Source organism: Theobroma umbraticum, unplaced genomic scaffold (assembly GCF_002168275.2).
Source record: "Theobroma umbraticum cultivar Fairchild unplaced genomic scaffold, ASM216827v3 scaffold_50.0, whole genome shotgun sequence".
Classification (NCBI taxonomy): Eukaryota; Viridiplantae; Streptophyta; class Magnoliopsida; order Malvales; family Malvaceae; genus Theobroma; species Theobroma umbraticum.
Genome location: NW_018397261.1, coordinates 6190399 through 6211027, shown reverse-complemented (window position 1 = coordinate 6211027; position 20629 = coordinate 6190399). Strand labels below are relative to the sequence as shown.

General features: G+C 32.6%; 5 protein-coding genes across 6 annotated transcripts in view; 2 read left to right on the top strand and 3 right to left on the bottom strand.

Moving 5' to 3' along the window:
• Positions 1-1187: 1187 nt before the first annotated feature.
• Positions 1188-2749, bottom strand: LOC110418390 (uncharacterized). The gene is made up of 2 exons (XM_021431108.2): positions 2651-2749; positions 1188-2394 (listed from the first exon to the last, which is right to left on the bottom strand). The coding sequence occupies exons 1-2, from the start codon at positions 2696-2698 to the stop codon at positions 1483-1485; spliced, it is 960 nt and encodes a 319-aa protein (XP_021286783.1). The 5' UTR covers positions 2699-2749; the 3' UTR covers positions 1188-1482.
• A 5510-nt stretch (positions 2750-8259) lies between these two features.
• LOC110418263 (BURP domain-containing protein BNM2A-like) lies at positions 8260-9922 on the top strand. The gene is made up of 2 exons (XM_021430938.2): positions 8260-8448; positions 8690-9922. Exons 1-2 carry the CDS (start codon positions 8395-8397, stop codon positions 9716-9718), a joined length of 1083 nt encoding a protein of 360 aa, XP_021286613.1. The 5' UTR covers positions 8260-8394; the 3' UTR covers positions 9719-9922.
• Positions 9923-12369: 2447 nt separating this feature from the next.
• On the top strand, positions 12370-16695 carry EMB3103 (Pentatricopeptide repeat (PPR) superfamily protein). Its single transcript, XM_021430108.2, has 9 exons — positions 12370-12997; positions 13093-13356; positions 13473-13775; positions 13887-13991; positions 14204-14303; positions 14520-14839; positions 15461-15637; positions 15723-15851; positions 16387-16695. Exons 1-9 carry the CDS (start codon positions 12650-12652, stop codon positions 16600-16602), a joined length of 1962 nt encoding a protein of 653 aa, XP_021285783.1. The 5' UTR covers positions 12370-12649; the 3' UTR covers positions 16603-16695.
• On the bottom strand, positions 16452-18698 carry KCS7 (3-ketoacyl-CoA synthase 7). 2 transcript variants are annotated; one of them, XM_021430109.2, is made up of 2 exons: positions 17349-18698; positions 16452-16546 (listed from the first exon to the last, which is right to left on the bottom strand). In XM_021430109.2, exons 1-2 carry the CDS (start codon positions 18686-18688, stop codon positions 16531-16533), a joined length of 1356 nt encoding a protein of 451 aa, XP_021285784.1. In that variant the 5' UTR covers positions 18689-18698; the 3' UTR covers positions 16452-16530. The 2 variants fall into 2 exon arrangements, with proteins under 2 accessions (XP_021285784.1, XP_089639991.1); XM_089783865.1 differs by lacking the exon at positions 16452-16546 and having other exon boundaries at positions 16952-18698.
• A 100-nt stretch (positions 18699-18798) lies between these two features.
• The window catches only part of LOC110418049 (putative receptor-like protein kinase At1g80640), a 2035-nt gene continuing 204 nt past the window's right edge, over positions 18799-20629 (bottom strand). The window contains exons 2-6 of the mRNA XM_021430665.2: positions 20340-20624; positions 20047-20111; positions 19763-19898; positions 19450-19602; positions 18799-19257 (exon numbers count right to left, since the gene is read on the bottom strand). Of these exons, the coding sequence (XP_021286340.1) occupies positions 19216-19257; positions 19450-19602; positions 19763-19898; positions 20047-20111; positions 20340-20624 (681 nt within the window). The 3' untranslated portion in view covers positions 18799-19215. The remainder of the gene's footprint in view (positions 19258-19449; positions 19603-19762; positions 19899-20046; positions 20112-20339; positions 20625-20629) is intronic.

The following is a 20629-nucleotide window of genomic DNA, read 5'->3' as shown; positions in this document are numbered from 1 at the left end:
AAAATTATGCAATGTGATTGTTAATTTTAGTGTATCTTTTTTACGAGATAACCTCCAGTATAGAACTCTTCTTTTCAACTTCATTTCCTATGACGTTTTCAATAATTAGCTCATCACAAATAATAATAATTTGTAATTAAATAATTAAGTAATATTCATATACTCACAATATAAAACACATGTATTATGTTCAATGTTTAAAAAATAAAAAATCTCTTGATAAATTAATTTTTATTAATTAATATATAAATTAATAAATTTTTTAATTTTTAATTAAATATTATCTCGATTAATTAATAAAATTTTATGGTACCAAAAGTATTAATTTATAAAAATTTTACTGTATTATATGGTTAAATTTCATCAATTAACAACAAGAACTAATCCACTGCTAAACAACTATATCTGGTCGTGCTGGAAATGGAAGAGTCTTTGAAATCACCATGGAATTATTTTACTCTTCTGATATTTGAGGAACATTGGTACCTTGCATTGCACTTGTTTGCTAGCAATTAATCAAAGCTTTACCATAATCTATCAAAACTAACTGATCAGGTCTTCTGCAAGGCATATATATTACAAATATGATGCAAATTGCAAACCATATGCATGGGTGATGCACATTACTGAAACAAGATGTTGGGAGAATATTAAACCTTCAATGCCTAGAGTGGCTATCTTTTTCATTTGTCCCATTGCCTGGCTGTAGCACTTGCCTCTGTCTGTACAATAATTACAATTTGGAGGCACACTGTTTTTATTCAGATCTTAAGACCCACATATACTATTCATATGGAATACAATGTAAAAAAAAAATAGAAAAATAAATTTCTAATCATTAATTATACATATATGTATATATATATGTGTATATATATATATATGCAAACTTATTCTTCAATTTTATTCTATTATCTCGACAACCCTAAATCCATATTTATTAAAAGATTTTTATTTCTTTTCTGGGGGTTTAATTGATGTCATGCTTAATTTGGCTAGAAATATTGATAAACATGTAGATAAAAATTCTTTTGTTTAAAACTTATAATCTCGGTATAAGGAATAAAGATGTTAGATCTTAATTAGTAAATTCTCTGTTTATTTAGATCTAAATGTCATTATTATTGCTAGATTTGTAGCAATGGATTCCTGTTTAATTAATAACCAAAATGCATTACACTTCCCTATCTAATCATATACATAAAATGCTCAACATCTAATTATATTTCATACATTCAATCATTACAACAGTACCTTAACTTTTTGACAATAGTTGACGTGAGCCTAATACACACACATAACACAATTCTTTATTTCTCAAACACACAGACACACCTTCACGTACGGGTACAGCTTCATACTACAGAAATAGTCGAAGATAATAATTAAAGAGGCAATTCCTGCATGAAAGCAATCTTTTCAACCCTCGTAAATGCTTGCTTCTGGCCTTGGTTAAAAATCACTGACAAATTGTTTCTTGTTTTAAAGGTCAACATTGTCAGTGTCAACGGCAACACTTGGCCTCGGCGTGAAATCATTAACAAATGACAACTTTTTTTTTAGGCCAACATCGTCGGTGTAAGCAGTAGCACTTGGCCTCGGCTCGAAATCTTTAGCAAATGTCAACTTCTTTTTTTTAAGGCCAACATCGTCAACGTAAGCAGTAGCACTTGGCCTCGGCTCGAAATCTTTAGCAAATGCCAACTTCTTTTTTTTAAGGCCAACATCGTCAACGTAAGCAGTAGCACTTGGCCTCGGCTCGAAATCTTTAGCAAATGCCAATTTGTTTTCTTTAAGACCAACATCGTCTGTGTAAGCAGTAACACCTGGCCTCGGCTCGAAATCATTAGCAAATGACAACTTCTTTTCTCTAAGGCCAACATCGTCGGTGCAAGCAGGAACACCTGGTCTCGGTTCGAAATCATTAGCACTTGACAACTTCTCTTTAGAACCAATGTCGTGAGTATAAGCTGTAGCACTTGGTTTGGGGTCAAAGCTTTTAGCAAATGATGACAATTTCTTCCCTTTAAGGCCAACATCGTCAGTGTAAGCAGTAACACTCGGCCTCGGCTCGAAATCGTTAGCAAATGATGACTTTTCTCCGCTAGACCGTGGGTTGAAATCCTTAAAGAATGATTTCTCTTCTGCTGGCTTAATGTCATTGTCATAAGCCGTAGCACGATGTCCTGGCTCAAAATCCTTAACAAAAGTCTTCTCTTTCTGAGGCGCAAAGCTCTGATCAGCATCATGACAGTCGGGTTTTTCATCGGAGAAAGATGAGGCAGCAGCATCGATGCGGAGAAGGCCTTGGATTGCTTCCGCCATGGGTTCATCTTTCATTATAGCTCTCCAATATTCCACAGGATCTGTTCTTGCTGCTATGGTGTTAGCAAACTGCGCAGAATGAGAGAACAAAAATAGTTGGAGCTGTAGCCACTATAACTTCAAATAAAAATGAAATATTAGTATATGAACTATGAATGTTTTGCTAGTTTCCTTTTGTCTTTCTATTTTAAAGAATAAAATTTCTGAGTTTGTGCTTGACAATATGATCAAAGATTATTGAAACATCAATTAAATGGAAATTCAAGTGATATAAATGAAGACTTAATTTGTTTAACTTGCCGTGGAAAGAATTACATTAGCTTACCAAGAGAAGTGAGAGGAAGAATGCAGAGAGAGAAAGGAAAGATTTCATGACTGCAGAAAAGGCAATAACGTTACAAGTAGAAAACCACACTGAAAATAAGCAAATCGTTCCATTTATAGAAATAGAAAAATATGAGTAAGTATTGTTTTATAACAACCAGTATTTGTTTTTACATTCGTAGTAATAAGTGAAAATTTATCTTTTATTTAGTTATTAATTTTTTTTGAAGTATAAATAATTAAAATTTTATATTTTCTTGAAAAGGAACTTTTATAATATTAATAGGTAAATTATTTAAAATTGAGAAAATGTTTTTTTAATAAAAGTCATTTAATGCAATAAACGTTTTCATTTACAAATTAGATAAATTTTATTAATAGTTTTAACAAAAATTTTAAAATAATAATTTAGAATAAAATAAACAAATATGTCCATTTTCGTAGATAAAAATTTTTATTTCTTTATGTGCTTTTACATAGATTATAGTTATAGATATTCAAGAAGTCATGATTGATACGGATGATTAATTTTTATCTAACAGCATCTTACAAGTGCATTGTTGTGATGGGGGAGGCATTTTTTAATTTTTGAAAATATTTATATCTTTTTACATATCTTAATATATATACACACACATATAAGGAGAATATAATCATATATATTTTTAATAATGATAATTTTAATAAAAAAATTAAATATATTGAAAGTAATTATTCATAATCTACATAGCTATATCATAAACATTACAAAAAAAATTGAGTTTTAATCACATTTTTCCAAACAACATATTTTTTTTGTATAGTAAAATTTTAAAAAGTGCATCTATTTAAACTTTGGGTTTCACTTTTTCACATTTAATAGTAATATAAAAAAGATAAATTTTTATTAGTATATGCAATTTCTATCGTTACATTTTATTAATAATACATTTAAAAATTTATATATTAATATTAGATCTACAACAATATTTTAAAAAACATAAAAAAAGTGTTATTAAAAATATTTTTAGTAGTCCAGTTTAAAAATTTGTTGCCTTAAGTCAAATTTGTTGTAGTAAAATATACGTGCAGGTGTACGTACTTGATATACTATTCATTGTTTAAAATATTTATACTTTATTGTATAATTTACTTTGTGTTATCAAACAAATATTTGCGTATATATATATAAATGTTCACTATCAAATTTTTTTAATGATAACAATGTCATTTTCAAATAAAATTATCATTCTAAACATAATATAAAAATGATATGATTTCCTTAAAAAAATTTAATTCATTTAATGACAAATATCATACCTTATCTATACGTATTTATATGATTATTTATAAGCCTAATATTCCTAACATAATGTAGAATAAATGTAGATTTTAAAACCATTCATTGTATTTATATATATTAGTAATTAATATAATTTGAATACTTTTATTTACATTACTGATATATACTATTTTTAATATAAAATTTGAACTTATTCATAATTTGTTTCCAATAAAGTTATTATTTAATCAATTACACCCCCATTTCTTTTTTGAGATACAATAATGACCTTTAGCTACAAATACTTAGTGAATGATTTCTCTTTTTTGAGACCAACATCGTCAGTCAAGATCATTGGCAAATGATTTCTTCTTTTTGAGACTAGGCAGTAATGCTCGGCTTTGGCTTAAAATCATTAGCAAAAAAAGAATTATTTTTCTTGAGAACATTATCATCACTGTAAATAGTATCCTCAGTCAAAATCATCAGTGAATGTTTTCTCTTCTCTTAAGACCAACGTCGTCATTGAAAGTACTAGTACTAGCCTTTGCTCGAAATTATTTGTAGTTCTCAGTCTTGGCTCGAATTCATTGGCAAATCAAGCATTGGTTGGACCAATGTACTCTTGTGGTTACTTTTATTTGGATTTATCTGTATGATGCAACATGTCTGCAACTGCACGCTATATCGCTTTGCACATCTGGAAGAACAATAATGACCTATCAGTGGAGGAAAAGCATCTTTTTCTCTTACATACAGCATAGAGATCCTTATCTGTACAAGGATTTGATTTTATTTGTTGCTCTTTTCTCTTCCATTTAATTAGGTGGAAACAGGAATTAATCAATTAATGATGAATATTCAATTTCAGCTTATGATAATTGAAAAATAAAAATCATGGGTAATTGTTAAGAGAAACCATCAATTTGTCTGTTATTCATCAAATTTATTAAGTTTTAATTTCAAAGTCTAATAATGCTTGACCATGCAACTAAATTACACAAGCAATTATTGGAATCATTCCAAATCTGTTAATTACAAGAAAATTGAAAGGGACTAAAGAAAAGCTAAAAGTAGTAACCTTCCCTGGATTCTTCGAATGTGGGTATGCTCCCTCAAATCAAAGATACTTTATTTCCTTATTTGTCAAAGCTGGTAAAACAGAGAAAAGTAGACCATCCTTTTTGGAAGATGGTCCAAAATCCATTATCATTCATCTTTAATTCGAATCCATGCCACCCAAAGAAGAAAGGGAATAGAAAATTATTTACTAAAGCAACCTTGTGTGAAATGTATTAATGATATGACAGACAAAGCAATCCCCATTAAGGATATTGTTTTCTAATGCATTAAATTTTGATAATGTCTTTGATTAAGTAGAAGATTATGGAATATGGTGGCTAGTCACTTCAAGATTATTTTTTTTTCAAATTCATGTAATATTTTCACGTGACTCAATATCTGCAAGCTGCTCCTATCCTTTAGCCAATTCATCCTTTCGACTTTGTTCTTGAAAAACTTTGCTAATTGTTTTGATGAATTTGGGAATTTACCTAGCTAGATTAGATTTTGAATAAAAACAATGTTAAATTTTTATAATTAAGTTAAGATCTATCATAATAAAATTTTAAAATACAAAACCATATTCGATTAATTTGGCAGCACAAATAACACTATCCAAATTAATTGTTGAATTTCGATATACTATGATTTTTCTCTTCTTCTCTATTTTCTTCTATAATGGATGGGAATTTTATTATCATTGCTTAAATAGGAAACCTAACTTTACTTGTATATAGTGAATCTTTAACCTTAATCATTATTATAAGATTTAAAATTTCTTACACGGATTTATATTTTTTAACTCACATATAATATTGAAATTTAACCTATTTTATTAGATCATATTATGAATTATAATATTATTTTTTATCAAGATCAAATTAACTTACTTCGATTTTGATTAAATATAAAAAATAAATAATACAAATCCATACTTTAATTCCAAAAAAAATCTAACGAATTATTTATGAAATAAACTCTGAGTAAATACTACTAGTATCAACTATCAAGCATGAGGAATTTCAATGGCAAAAACAAAAGTCGGGGGAATTGATTTTATATTATTGAATGTTAAATTAATGAAAAGAAAAGATTTTTCTTTATCCTTTTTCCTGGTGTTGCTTCTTCACAGATCTTATACCCCACCTGCAATAATTCTTCAATTTGGAAATATAGATAGGAGACGCAAAGGATAATGCATGGGTAGAAGACAACATAATCTCAATCAGGTTGTGTTCTCTGACTAGAACCAAAATTAATTTATTTGATTTGACATGTCACAATAATGCAATGAATTTCACATGTATAAAATAAATATTGAATTTCATAGTGACAAATTTTAGTGAAAATTTAACACTGGCTCTTATTGTATGTTTATCGTCTTTTAATTTTATATGGGTCTTGTTGAATTATAAGGTTTAGTGTTAAAACTTTTATGATGTGACCCCATTGATTCTAGTTTTAGTGACAATAAGACCCCGGAATGTGACAAAGCCTTGAATTTGAGATAAAATTTACCATTACCTTTGTCATCTTGCATATGAGATTCTTAAATTTTTTTTGCATTGTATTTTTCTTGTTGAAACTAATGCTGTTGCTTAGCCCCAGCTTGGGTAGGTGAAGTATTCACTAGTTAGATATTTGAGCATTCAGCTTCTTCAATGATTGAGCAAAATTAACATGATCCTTTGATAGAAGAGCAGGTTACATCAGGGGGGAGTTAGAACATTTTTGAAGGGGGTGCCAAATAGAAAGAAACATTAAACAATAAAATACAACTTTATATATAATTCAATTATCACTCATCTAAAACATTAAATAAAATTCACAAGACATTAAACATGCAAAAAGATATACATTAACAATAATGATGGTGTTATATATATATATATATATATATATATATATATATATGACTGAATGGAATCATAAAAGGAGTCTCTCCCACTCTCTGCACATAAGAGTGGAAAAAAATAATTTTTTAAATTCAAATAAATTATCTCTTTACTTTGTGTGTTCTAACTCTCCTTTTATTTTCTATTTGCCTCTTAAATTGTTAATTAACAGATTGAGTTATCGGGTAGAACTATTGAGATATAATATGTTATTATAGCCTATTAGGTTGGACTGCTAAGATATAATATGTTACTATAAGATGAGATTTATTTTAAAACTTAATGGGTTATAATTAGTAGACTCACTTTTATATTTTTTAAATTTGATAAACTTAACATATTATTTTAGAATATATTTGTTGGGCTTGACTAACAATATATTAACTATAATGACTCCAATTTTATCCAACATTTGAAGAATAAAAATAATTATTAAATAAAAAAATATTTAGAGAGGCATTAAAAATATGTAATAAATAAAATTATATTGAAAGAAATGCAATTATTTCATTCTACCAATTTATATATATATATATATATATATCTTTGTTATTTAAATTTTGCAACATACATGCTAGAATGCATTGGTTATTCTAAATAAAAAATAATATATTGATGAAATTCTACACTGCAACTTATATTTAAGATTATATAATAATTTAGTTATTTTTAAATATTAAAATCATAAAAAATAAAATCTACATAATAGAAAAAAAAAAGAGAACATGATAAGCAGAAGATAAAATCCACATATGATGTAATCAAAAAGAAAGAAAATGAATATGATTGATGGTTCATAAAAATTTATGAAAAAAAAAATCTATAGAAATTTAAAATATATGAGTAAATAAAATAACAATAAATAAATAAAAAATAATAAAAATAAATTAAAAAAACAAAAACAACATTAAAATTGAGTCACGTATATGAAATTATTTAATTTTTTATTTATATTAATTATTAAATAAAATATTATTTTGGTAGGTTATTAAGAAAATTTATTAAAAAATTTATATAATATGTAAAAAAATTTTAAATTTTGGTCCCCCATCACATAAGGAGGCTTCGCCTCTGGGTTACATGCTTGGGATGTTTTCTAAGCATATTTAACCTTTAGTCAATAATTTTGATAGAAGGATAGGTTTCAACAGAATCGATTTCACGAAAAAGTTATCTGAACTCTACTTTTTTAAGCTCAGGTGTCTGAACAAAGTTTAAAGCTCAAAGATAGAAAAAAAAAGGCTTTTTAATATTAAGATATTATTATCTCTTTAATGAAAATTTTAAGGTTTTTATTATTTTTTTGTGAAAATTTAACATTGTTATTGTAATAAACTTTTATTTGATATAAGTGTTATGAGAAAAAAATATCGTATTCTATGTTAATAATTACTAATAGCGCTACTAATATGGCATTAGACTATCTCTAGTTCACTACCGCACTCTGCGTTTCTTTATATTCATCTCTGTTCCCTCTTTGTAAAAGGAGATGATCGCTTAAAGTGGAAGAAATTTGCTATAGTGAGAATGAGAATGAAATTTGTTTCTTGCAGCAGCTTTCTTATCCTCCTACTTGTCATGGTAATATCTAAACTCTCTGCTTCATTCATTTCGCAAGCTAGATACCTCTGCTAATCTGATCAGAGCTTAATTGGTATGGTAGTATCTGCAAGCTCATGAATCTGGGTTAGATTAACGAATGACTAGAACAAAAACGAAATATGTATAAACATAAAAAGTTTTTAAGATCTTTTGATGTTGACAACTTGATATCTGTATGGTTAATGATTTATATATATGCTGTATATTGACATTTTTGCAGCATGCTCATGGAAGTGGAGCTAGGGAGATAGCTGATGACCATTCGAAAGACTTGATAACTCACGATCGTGGAAGCAAGCAGGCAAAATATCAGGGGCTCTCCCATGTCGTGAATAGGAATGAAATTAGAAATGAGGTTCAGGGCGTTGAGAGGCTCGTGGATGAGGAAGGAATCCCCAAGGGAAATAATGTTTTAAGACTCCCTAGCATGGATTATGATCGGCACGGCGAAGATGATAGCAGTACTGTCCAAACAAGGGGACATGCCCGTCAACATACTATGTTTGACAATCATGTTAGGGAGATTCATCATGCTCATCCATCATCCCACATGGATCACATGGATCATTCATTGATGGTGTTTTTTATCTTGAATGATCTTAAGGTTGGCAAATCGATGCCGATATATTTTCCTAAGAAAGACCCTTCAACATCTCCCCACTTGCTGCCTAGAGAAGAAGCCGATTCCATTCCTTTCTCATTAAAGGAACTTCCTTACCTGCTTCGATTCTTCTCCTTCTTACAGGACTCTCCCCAAGCCAAAGCCATGGAAGATACACTGAGAGAATGTGAAACTAAAGCCATCAAAGGGGAGACCAAATTCTGTGCTACCTCTTTAGAATCGATGCTTGATTTTGCACGCAGCATATTAGGATTGAACTCCCATTTAAAAATTCTGACAACTGCACATCTTACGAAGTCAACTACCCTTTTCCAGAACTATACTATATTAGCAACACCGCAGGAAATATCTGCTCCGAAGATGGTAGCATGTCACACCATGCCATACCCTTATGCAGTGCTCTATTGCCATAGCCAGGAGACACAGAACAAAGTGTTTAAGGTGTCACTGGGCGGTGATAATGGAGATAGAGGGGAGGCGGTTGCTGTCTGTCACATGGATACTTCTCAATGGACCCGCAATCATGTGTCGTTTCGTGTGTTGGGGATTGAACCAGGGACCCCTGGTGTCTGCCATTTCTTCCCAGCAGACAATTTCGTATTGATTCCAGTGCCTACTCACCCTTGAGTGGAATGTTTCTACAACGAGACATTGTAGTCTAAACAGTACTTGTCCTGTGACTCGCCTAATGCCGATACATGGCTAGTTGATGGCTTAAGCGAATCAATGTTATATGTAAGGATGTTGCTTTCATAAAGGTGTGTATTGTTGTATAATATTTGCTAGATTTTGGACCTGAAATTAACAACCCAATAAAATAATTTTGCCTAACCGAGTTGTCCCTCCTGCTATGTTGAACCACGGCTTCATAATGGCTTCTGTGCAGGCGGAAGAACTGTCTCCATCCCCAGATATGCTGCTAGGTTATGTCTGCCTTGAGGTTGGTTCCATCTTTTATTTTTTTGGTGCAAATATTTGCTGGACATGTTAAAAATGGATGGAAGAAGTCTAAAATTGAGAATACTTCTTTAAACAAGGAAAGCAAACAACTAAAACCCATTGCTCTCACTTGCTTTAGGAACTGAGAAAGTACTAGTGTCAGAAATGGATTCACAAATCTTTATACAACGAACTTTGGGTTCTTGAACTCGTTTTAGTTCCCACAAGGAGTTTCATGTGAATTTCATAGTCAGCTTATTACTCATATACATTCATAAATCATATATTGAATGGTCACTCATTTTAACAATCTTTTATTTTGCTTGAGATTAAACCTCATATATAAGTGAATATATATACTTTAAGTTGATTCAATTGTTGCAACACTTGAATTTTTTTTACAAAATAACTTCAAACATGGGCGTGGAAGCACGCAAAGCATACATTCAGGAGTTATCATGGATATTACAAACTGGTTAAGCATAATACATCATTTTGGTAGAACCACAGTGGGTCGGAGTCTTAGCTTTAGGTTAATATTAAGCACCTTCTTGATAAATAAAAAGAGGGTCGGGTTTTGGCTCAAAATCCGTAACAGAGGGTTTCTTTTAACTTTGAGATTGACTGATTGAGCATCTTTTAGGTAGTCGAGTGGGTCAAGTTCGGTTCAAAGTTCTCAACAATGGATTTCTCTCAGCTTTAGGTTGAGCATTTCCTTGGTAAATTCACTCCAATTATGATAATGAACAATTAAAATATATAAATTATGCTACTTATACACTAATGTAAATGTTAAAATTTAGTTTCAATTTTTTTATTTTAATATAATGTAAATGTTAAAATTGATTTTCATTTTTTATTTTGTTCAAAAAACTAATTATTTGATTTTTTATATGGTAAATGTAATATGCTTATGCATTTATTTCATTAGATTATATGTTTTATTAAAAAAAAATTTATGTCATACTATTATTTCTATCAATACAAAAAACAAAGAAATGAAAGTCAATTATATATAAAAGTAAATTCTTGAAAGACTTAATTGATTATATCAACAATAATATGTTTAGTATGAACATAAAATAAATTTAATTAATATTAAGTATTAATATGTAAATATTATGAATAATTGTAAAATATACCGATATTAGATATATGATCAAAATACCCCAACAGTCCTTGTACCATATATTTTTTTCAATTTAATCTCTCTACTCAAAATGATAACAATTTAATCCCTCGATTTGAGAATTACTCCAATTTAGTTTCTTTTCCTAACGGCATCCAATTTAATCGTTAAAAATAATCACATCTACGCTGACGTGGCAAATTTCGATAATGTGGTAGCATATGTGTGCCAGAGATACTGATATGATATTACCACGTCACTCTAAATTGTCTGATAATGTCAATGCCACGTGACATTGATATGCTGACGTGTCAGATAGATTAAATTGAAAAAAAATTACTTAGACTAAATTAAACGTAAAATATAATTTTCTTTAAATATAAGGAATATATATATATAGCTCACTTTTAAGATTATTAAACGTCTTTTCTGATTAATATCATTTCAATAATACATATATTAAATTAATATAAAGGAAAAATACAAATAGAGCTATATATTAGCTTTATACTAATTGCTTTCAAGGGTAATTTTATAGTTATGGTACATACTTATTAAATAATACATTTGAAATGGAGCCATATAACTATCAAAGTATACATAAAATATTTACTTTATATATAAATAACACATTTGAAATGGAGACATATATTACTTTTATGCTAAATTCCTTTCGAAAGTACGTTGATACTTGTATACTTGATTAAATAATACATTTGAAATGGAGCCATATAACTATCAAAGTACCTTTGAAAGTAATTAGCGTACAGTTAATATATGGTTCCATTTATATATTTTTTATTTTAGTCTAATATATATATTATTGAAATGATATTAATAAGAAAAGACACTTAATAATTTGAAAAGTAAACTAAATACATATATTCTTTATATTTCAAAAAAAATTATATTTTTGAATTCAATTTAATCCATGTATATTAAATATTTATTTAATTTAGTCCCTATATCATTTTTTTTAATTTAATTTATTTGACATATCAGTATGTCAATGTCACGTGACATTAATATTTTTAGATAATTTGTCACGTTAGTGCCACATTAGTTTTGATGTCATCATTTTTAACAGTTAAATTGGATATCGTTAAAAAAAAAATTAACTTGAAGTAACATTTAACATCAATAAATGAAATTATTCTAATTTTAAATAGAAAGACTAAATTTAAAAAAATACATAGTACAAGATCTGCTGGGATATTTTGACCTAGATATATGTGTATATATAAAAACAATTTTCTCTCTGCAAAAATCCACAAACAAAATTTTAGTAGATATTTATGATTACACAAAAATATAATAAGGTAATTACTTAAAAATCTTGCTAGTTGCTACAAATATCGAGAGGGTTACCAAGCCAATCCGGAATAATCGGTTACCCGCGGTGTACCGACATTCCCAAACATCCCTCTGACCTTAACAATCTTTACAACGTTCAAAACTGAATCAGACATACTCGACAAAACTATCTTTAGATGGAGATATCGCCCCTTCTTGGTACTGGGTTTCACCACCAAAATCTCACCTTTCCATCACCCTCGTCTTTCCCCAGAATTCCTTCCCTGTCCGCTCCCACCCCTAGAGCCAGCATCTCTAATCTCACCTCGGCAACATCAACGACAGCAACTCCCGTTAAAGAACCCAATCCTACTCGGCCTCACTCCAAGTCTTACTTACAAAGAAAATCCGCTCTTCTTGAAGTCCAACAATCTTCTGATTTGAACTCTGCCCTTCAAAATTTTGGTGGAATTTTAAGGCCGCAAGACTTGAATGTAATTATACGACATTTCGGGAAGTTAGGCAAATGGCACCATCTTTCTGAGGTACCCAAAGTTTATATGCCACGTGTTTTCAATATCAAGTAGTATTTTGGTTGAATGTACTTTGATTCTATGTTTTGGGATAATTGCGTTTGCAGCTATTTGATTGGATGCAGCAGCATGGGAAGACCAATGGTTCATCTTATAGCAGTTACATAAAAATTATGGGGAAAAACCTCAGCCCTATTAAAGCCTTGGAAATTTACAATAGCATTCCGGATGAATCAACTAGAATCAATGTTGTTATATGTAATTCTCTGCTTAGTTCTTTGGTTAGGAATGGCAAATTCGAAAGTGGTATCAAATTGTTTGATAAGATGAATCAGGATGGCCTAACCCCTGATTCTGTCACCTATAACACGGTATGCCTAATAATGCAACTTAAATTATGCAGTTTTATTTATGGTTGAGCTAATTTCAACATTAGCCAAATTGTATTACAAAAATTTAATGGTTGTTTTTGTTTTGTCATCCTTAGTTGTTGGCAGGTTGCATTAAAATCAAACATGGACATTTTAAGGCATTAGAGTTTATTAAGGAGTTGAAATATAATGGTTTGAAAATCGACAGTGTGATGTATGGAACTCTTTTGGCTGTTTGTGCTTCGAATGGTCTTCATGAAGAAGCTCAAAACTACTTTAACCAGATGAGGGAGGAAGGTCATTCACCTAATTTATATCATTACGGCTCTTTACTTAATGCTTACTCTTATGATGGAAATTACTGTAAGGCTGACGAGTTGGTGGTGGAAATGAAATCTTCAGGGTTAGTACCAAATAAGGTTTGTTTTTTGTGTTTATCTCATCAGATTTAGAAGTTGCATTAGGGGTATAGCTAGTGTGAGGTGCATATAAATTTACGTTCTTTTATCTTGTTTTGAAAATGCTTGCAGGTTATACTGACAACTTTATTAAAGGTATATGTTAGAGGAGGTTTGTTTGAAAAATCAACAAAACTATTAGCTGAATTGGAAGCCTTGGGCTACGCTGAAGATGAGGTACATTGAACAATTTTGTCTCATGTTTGTGCTTGGTCAAAGATGAGATGTGATCCTTAATAAAGATATGAGTTTAAAGTTTTAATGACATTTTTGTCTATAACTGGCTGATGTATGTTTAAGCTTTATCAGCTGCAGTAATCATCGATTACCTTTCTTTCATGGTTTCATAAGTGAATATCTTGACTCATTAGATGCAAATCGATATGTAGATGCCTTACTGTTTATTGATGGATGGTCTTTCAAAAGCTGGGCGTCTAGATGAAGCAAGATCAGTTTTTGTTGAAATGCAGCAAAAATGTGTCGAATCTGGTGAGTTTCCTTTAAGAGATTGAGCCTACCTTTGTTACATACTGAGAGATGAAGGACCACTGCCTAAGGATTTAACGCATGCTTACCTTGCACACTGAGAAATAAGAATAATGATCTATGTGATTTCCTTGTGATTATAGTTTTGCATGCTATGTTAAAGTTTCATCTCCCCTTGTTTTGATTCCCAGCTATTGGAAACGTTCTTATATGCTGCAGATGGATATTCTCATAGCATCATGATCTCAGCTCTGTGCCGAGCTGGGCTCTTTGAAGAGGCAAAGGAGTTGGCCCAAGATTTTGAAGCCAAGTATAACAAGTATGACCTGGTAATGTTAAATACAATGCTTTGTGCCTACTGCAGAGCAGGTGAGATGGAGAGTGTAATGCAAACAATGAAGAAGATGGATGAACTTGCAATTAGTCCAGATTATAACACCTTTCATATCCTGATAAAATATTTCTGTAAGGAGAAATTATATCTTCTTGCTTATAAGACCATGGAGGACATGCAGGGTAACGGCTATCATCCAGAGGAGGTATGAGAAATTCTAATTTTATAGATCTTATTAAGAATGCTAGTGTGCAACTCTTTTCTTTTGCTCAGCAAATATAGTGTGCAACTCTTTTCTTCATTCCTAAATTGCAAATCACAGTTAGACAATGGCACAACTGACCTAAGCCTATGAGCTTCTTCACTGTGAACGTCGTCTAGAACACTCTGAGGACTTATTTCATTCTTCCATAACAATGTTTTATATTTCCAGTCTTATGGGACTATCTAATTTGGTTGCCTGCCATTCTTACTGCATTAACTGCCTTAATAATAATCTTTGGAATGATTCTTTTCATCCACCACATAATTCTAATCTCCAACCATACTTTTTTCACAAATGTGTGTACAGGCTGTTTCTTTTCAATCTTCTTTGCTCAACTTTTGGTCATTGAAGTTGCTGCTAAACATGTTACTTACTGACATAGGTCATGTTAAATGGTGTCTACCAAACTTGTTCTTGGTTTAATTTTAATGAGAGTTCTACTGTTAGTGTATGGCAATGATGAGGGAATGAGTTTTAGTACTTGATCGCAGCTTATTTTTTTTGGAATCTAGTTAAACTAAAGAATCACATTAAAAACTTACAATTCTTTGTTATTTGCAGGAACTTTGCTCCTCCTTAATTTTTCAACTTGGTAAAATGAAAGCCCATTTGGAAGCATTTTCTGTTTACAATATGTTGAGGTATAGCAAAAGAACAATGTGCAAGGCCCTTCACGAGAAAATTCTGCATATTCTAATAGCTGGACAACTTCTCAAAGATGCATATGTAGTAGTCAAGGTAGGTGATGTAGCTTTGCAAATTCTTAGATCTACTGTTCCCCTTTATATTTTAATTTATTTTGATTAAATTACTTTATTACCAGGATAATGCAGAATTGATCTCTCAACCTGCTATAACAAAGTTTGCAACTGCATTCATGAAGTTAGGTAATATCAACATGATAAACGATGTCCTGAAGGTTCTTCATGGTTCTGGCTATAAGATTGATCAGGTAGTTAGTTATGTCTTTAATTAATTTGATTCATTACTTTTATATAAGAGGCAAACCTGTCTGAGTTGCAGAATTGTTGCTTGTTTCTGGAATTCTGTGTTCTGATACATAGCATTAGATAATCAGAATGATGTATCTAGGTGTTGTAAGAGCCAATAGGATCATATTATTTTTCTTATTCATCTGCTGGATTGAATTCACTTCAACTTGTCTATCCAAGTTTTAATATTACAGCATCAAAATAGATAACTGGAAAATGGCAAATTCGCCCTCAAAATCAACCCTGGAGATTCTTAGAATGGATCCATCTGTATTGTAGTGGAATTAATTTTAATCTATATTGCCATAGAAAAGATGGCCAAATTAAAGCTTGGGATGATACATTTGAAACACAATCAAACCTAGGCCTACTTCACAAAGCTCAGAGTGAATTTCATGGAAACTGAGCAATAGCTCTTGCTTCTGTTGTAACTTCGACTCTGTGGATCATAGATTCATAGTATGATAATCTTTTTATTTATTTGGTTTCACTCAGGAACTGTTTCAGATGGCCATATCAAGATATCTTGGTCAGCCTCAAAAGAAGAAATTGCTTCTGCAGTTGCTGCAATGGATGCCAGGTCATGGATATGTTGTTGATTCATCAACAAGAAACATGATACTCAAGAACTCTCAGTTATTAGGGCGCCAGCTCACTGCAGAGATATTGTCCAAGCAGCATATGATGTCAAAAGTGTCAAGATCTATCTAGATCATGGATGGATCAGCATTTAACAAAATAGTGTAAATTGAACAAGACAATTCAAGTCATTTAATCTAATTTGGTTCTGACTTTAAGAAAATCTGTTTCCTTTGTGTTGAGTTTCCTGTAGTCTTAGTTTTTCATTTTTCCTGGACACTATCAATTTGCTAAGTTAACAGTGTGAGTGTTTTGAAGCTTACTCACTTGAAAACAAAACCGTCAAGAAAATGATGTATGTGGGAGATATGGATGAAAGTGATGAGGCAGGTGGGTCTATAGGTCTGGCATGTTTCAATATTCTAGATTTAGGATTGTTTATGGCCTGCATCCTCTGACCCTAGTACCCTACTTCACACCTGTTCCTCCTTGTTCATGGATTGGTGAGGGTCCCGGGGTTACCAACGGAATCAAAAGCCTAAGCCCATGTCCATTTGCACAGGGTCCAAACCCCTCAAAAGTGGGATGGAGAGCCCCATAGAGCCAGCCTATGATAAGTTGGAAAACCGTGACTTTCTGTGGCAGACTGACTGGCAGTTACTACAAAAGAATCTGAACCGATTCCTTTCCTTTGAAATGAAATTGGAAATTGGGATACACTTTCTATGAGTCGTAAGGATGCTAACGGCTGAATCTATCTTAAATAAACGTAAGATTACCATTTACGAAACGGAGAGAACTCATGTGTATAACTAGGTACATAGAGGAGACCTTTGTGGCGTCAATGTTCTAAGACACTTGGAATATCCAGAGGATACCTATGAATTCTGTCAGACCATGCGTTTGTTTCCTTAGGATCAAGTTCTGAAATGCATTTCCAGACTGCACTGTTAGTCTTAAAGCCGCTTCCGAATGCAATTTGCCAAACCCGGTCTCCCTTCTTCACCCTTCCTTTGGCCTCGAGGTAGCAGAGCTCATACCAAAGCGAGGAAGACGACGTGTTTCCAAATCTGTATAGGGTCATCCTCGAAGCTTCGACATCTTCCTTTTGCAGCCTGAGACTTTTCTCCACCGCATCAATTACAGCCCGACCACCAGCATGTATACAGAAATGCTCGAAAGCTTTCTTGAAATTCGGCACGAACGTTCCCTTCTGCTCGGCTGACCAAATCGTTTTGCGAGCTACTGACCATCCGTACCGGAGCTGCTCAGAGTATGGCAAAACAAGGGGGGCTAACTCTGAAATATTGGTCCTTAGAGCTTTGGCTGCAACGTGTAAAAGAGCTCTTGAAAGGGACACCCCCATGTGGCCGTCTTCATCTGTTTGTTGGAAGACAGAATTGTAGCACTCATCATCGGATCCCATGTGGGTTCGGACAATGTGCTGGAGCCTGTACTTGGCTATCCACCTGTCTTGCTTCCTGTTAGATAGTAGAATAGCAGCTCCGCCCATACGGAACAAAGTGTTGGTTACCAGCATGGATTTATTTTTGCCCGTATAAAAACTGGGTGTTATAGCTTCCGTAGTGAGCACCAGAGCCAAAGAGTTCTTGTGAACTTTAAGGAGATCTTTCACCAAACCTATTGACAAGATCCCCGCGCTGCAGCCCATTCCACTTAGGGTGAAGCTCTTTATGTCGCTTCGAAACCCGAACTTGTTTATCACCGTGGCTGTAATGGATGGAGTGGGACAGAAAATGCTACAATTTGATACCAGAATATTAATGCTTTTAGGATCTATTTTGTGTTTGGAGAGAAGATCTCTCACAGCTGTAAAGAGAACTTCTTCAATCTCTTCCCGAGCACCGCTCAAAGAACCATTAAATGGAATCTCGTGAACTGAACGAGGTACACAGGATTCATTTCCCACACCTGCTCTTTCGTACACTTTCACTTGGAAATCGATGCTTTCCCTGTCAAAAATGTTGAATGTCTCAAAATATTCAACGAAATAGTCAAATATGCCTCTCAAGTTATCGGGTGGACGATAGCAGTTGAAATCTAAGAGGTAAACAAAGTACTGTACTCTAGTAGTGTAATACAGCACCATGATCAAAACAACAGCAGATGAAATTAAGCAATAGTCAAAGGAGATTGGTTCTTCTGCAAACAAGAATAAGCTCTGAAGGGAGAAACACTTGAATAACTCCACCACCATTGTCACTTAAGCGAGGATATCTACAATCCAGAGTTTGTTTCGATGGGACAGACAAATTGCAGGTTGGTTTACGAGAGAAATTTTGGCATTTGCTGATCTCTGTTAAGATTAGACAAACTACATGGAGGTTTTATAACGCAACTGCTAGCTCTGAGTTTGTCATGCCAAATGAACCAAGAAATATCAACTAACTGGAAAACAGTATGAAGTGACTTTCTTCCTCAGTTTATGCTGCAGATTCGCGAAACTTGCTTAAATGCCGCGCTTATGATCGCATTATCCATCTTTTTCTCGCTTGTTCATAGCTGAGTTCCTCTAGAAAACCTCACCAGCATTCCCAATCACGAAATCTGCATGTACGGACCTCCCTCTTTCATCACATAAATATCTATATGTAGTCTGCATTATATATAGTAATGCTGCATTCAGTTCCTTCAACAATATTCTTTTACAAGCAATAAGAGTTCCTCTTTTTTCCTGAATACGTACAAACAAGAATTTACAAACTCGTTTTGATCAATTCAAAACTAAAGCACTGCAATCTGCTTTCCTCTAACCACAGCTAAGACCTGCCAAAATTGGACAATGAATTAGACTACGGTGACAGCCAGACAATATAATCAGCAATTCCAAAAAGAGGAAAAACAAATGTTAATACAAACAGAGCTATTTTTAGTGACATGAAACTCCTACGTTGGCGGATTTCCGACCAGTATTATTATTGCAAGCAGGAATATGAAACATAAAACTAAAAATCTTACCTCGCTTATGGAAAGCCTGTGACCCAGATCGTTTTTCAGACAGAGCAAAGCCGCCCGAGCCATGTATTGAACAACCCTTGAATCATCATCCTCATCCGTCAATCTGGGATCCATCATTTGATTGAGTGAACCACTCTCTAGAAGTGGCAGCGCCTGCATTACAATAGGGAAAGTATCAGTGGGTCATATACAAACTTCCAAGAATCGACATCTGCATATGGATAACACTATATTGCATACGCGTTTTCACTTGGAAACTCCTCAAAACAGTTAAAAATGTTACCACAAGAAGCAAGTTGGGCAGACATCTTACCCAGTCTATCACGGATTGACCCTCGCTTTCATGTGGAAAGCGATTGGTTATCTTCCCAGTAATAAGCTCCACAAGAAACATTCCATAGTCATGTAAGTCCACAGAAAGGCACTTGTCTTTCTCTAGGTTTGGGCGTCTTCACCCACCAAATAGGTTCAAATGACAAGGATGTGAAAAGCACAAATATTGTGACATGGCAGATGTGTAAACTTCCAACATATGAAGTAGCTAAAACTGATTGAAATTGATTAAAGTTGAAAATCATGATAAGAAAGTTTTCTTACTTGACTGTTGGCTCCCCATCACGGGGAACATCCTTGAGCGACTTGGCAGCTATAAAATTGCTTAGCTTGAATGTTATAAAAAGCCACAAGTCAGTTACTATGCAAAATTCTAATACAAAAATGAGAGAAATCAGGCCCATGAATTGAAGAAAATTTCTTGAAAAATGAGGAAAATAATAATGGAATTGAGACATAGCAAGTTGATTGTATTAGATTATTTTTTCCTATTTTTCACACGAACATAAAACTCAGTCTTTTAAATTGTGCCGCAAGATGTAGTTCTATATACTTACCATCGCAGAGTAACCATAAGAATAGACAATGGTAGTTGAACAGACAGACTGGTGAACAATTGGCCCATCTGGACATTCTTCGTGAAGATAGCGCAAGCTGCAACCTATTTCTATAGCAGTATACCACCTTGTTGTCCAAGGCAGGTTACTAGCCGATGTATCACCTGCAGAATATATAGACGAGTTAAGAATGTTCTGCTCTAAAGCCGTAGAGTCCAAAAACGAAGGGGAAAGCCAAGAAGATACTGCACTGCAATTTGATGAAACAAAGTAAGGAGTGAAAAACTATT

Excerpts from the sequence above, each read along its gene's own strand:
- EMB3103 (XM_021430108.2), top strand. The coding sequence starts at position 12,650 with ATGGAGATATCGCCCCTTCTTGGTACTGGGTTTCACCACCAAAATCTC. Across the intron at positions 12,998-13,092 it reads AATGGCACCATCTTTCTGAG|CTATTTGATTGGATGCAGCA; the intron begins GTACCCAAAGTT and ends TTGCGTTTGCAG. Across the intron at positions 15,852-16,386 it reads CTGGCTATAAGATTGATCAG|GAACTGTTTCAGATGGCCAT; the intron begins GTAGTTAGTTAT and ends GGTTTCACTCAG.
- LOC110418390 (XM_021431108.2), bottom strand. The coding sequence starts at position 2,698 with ATGAAATCTTTCCTTTCTCTCTCTGCATTCTTCCTCTCACTTCTCTTG. Across the intron at positions 2,395-2,650 it reads TCTTCCTCTCACTTCTCTTG|TTTGCTAACACCATAGCAGC; the intron begins GTAAGCTAATGT and ends CATTCTGCGCAG.
- KCS7 (XM_089783865.1), bottom strand. The coding sequence starts at position 18,688 with ATGGTGGTGGAGTTATTCAAGTGTTTCTCCCTTCAGAGCTTATTCTTG.
- LOC110418263 (XM_021430938.2), top strand. The coding sequence starts at position 8,395 with ATGAGAATGAAATTTGTTTCTTGCAGCAGCTTTCTTATCCTCCTACTT. Across the intron at positions 8,449-8,689 it reads TTATCCTCCTACTTGTCATG|CATGCTCATGGAAGTGGAGC; the intron begins GTAATATCTAAA and ends ACATTTTTGCAG.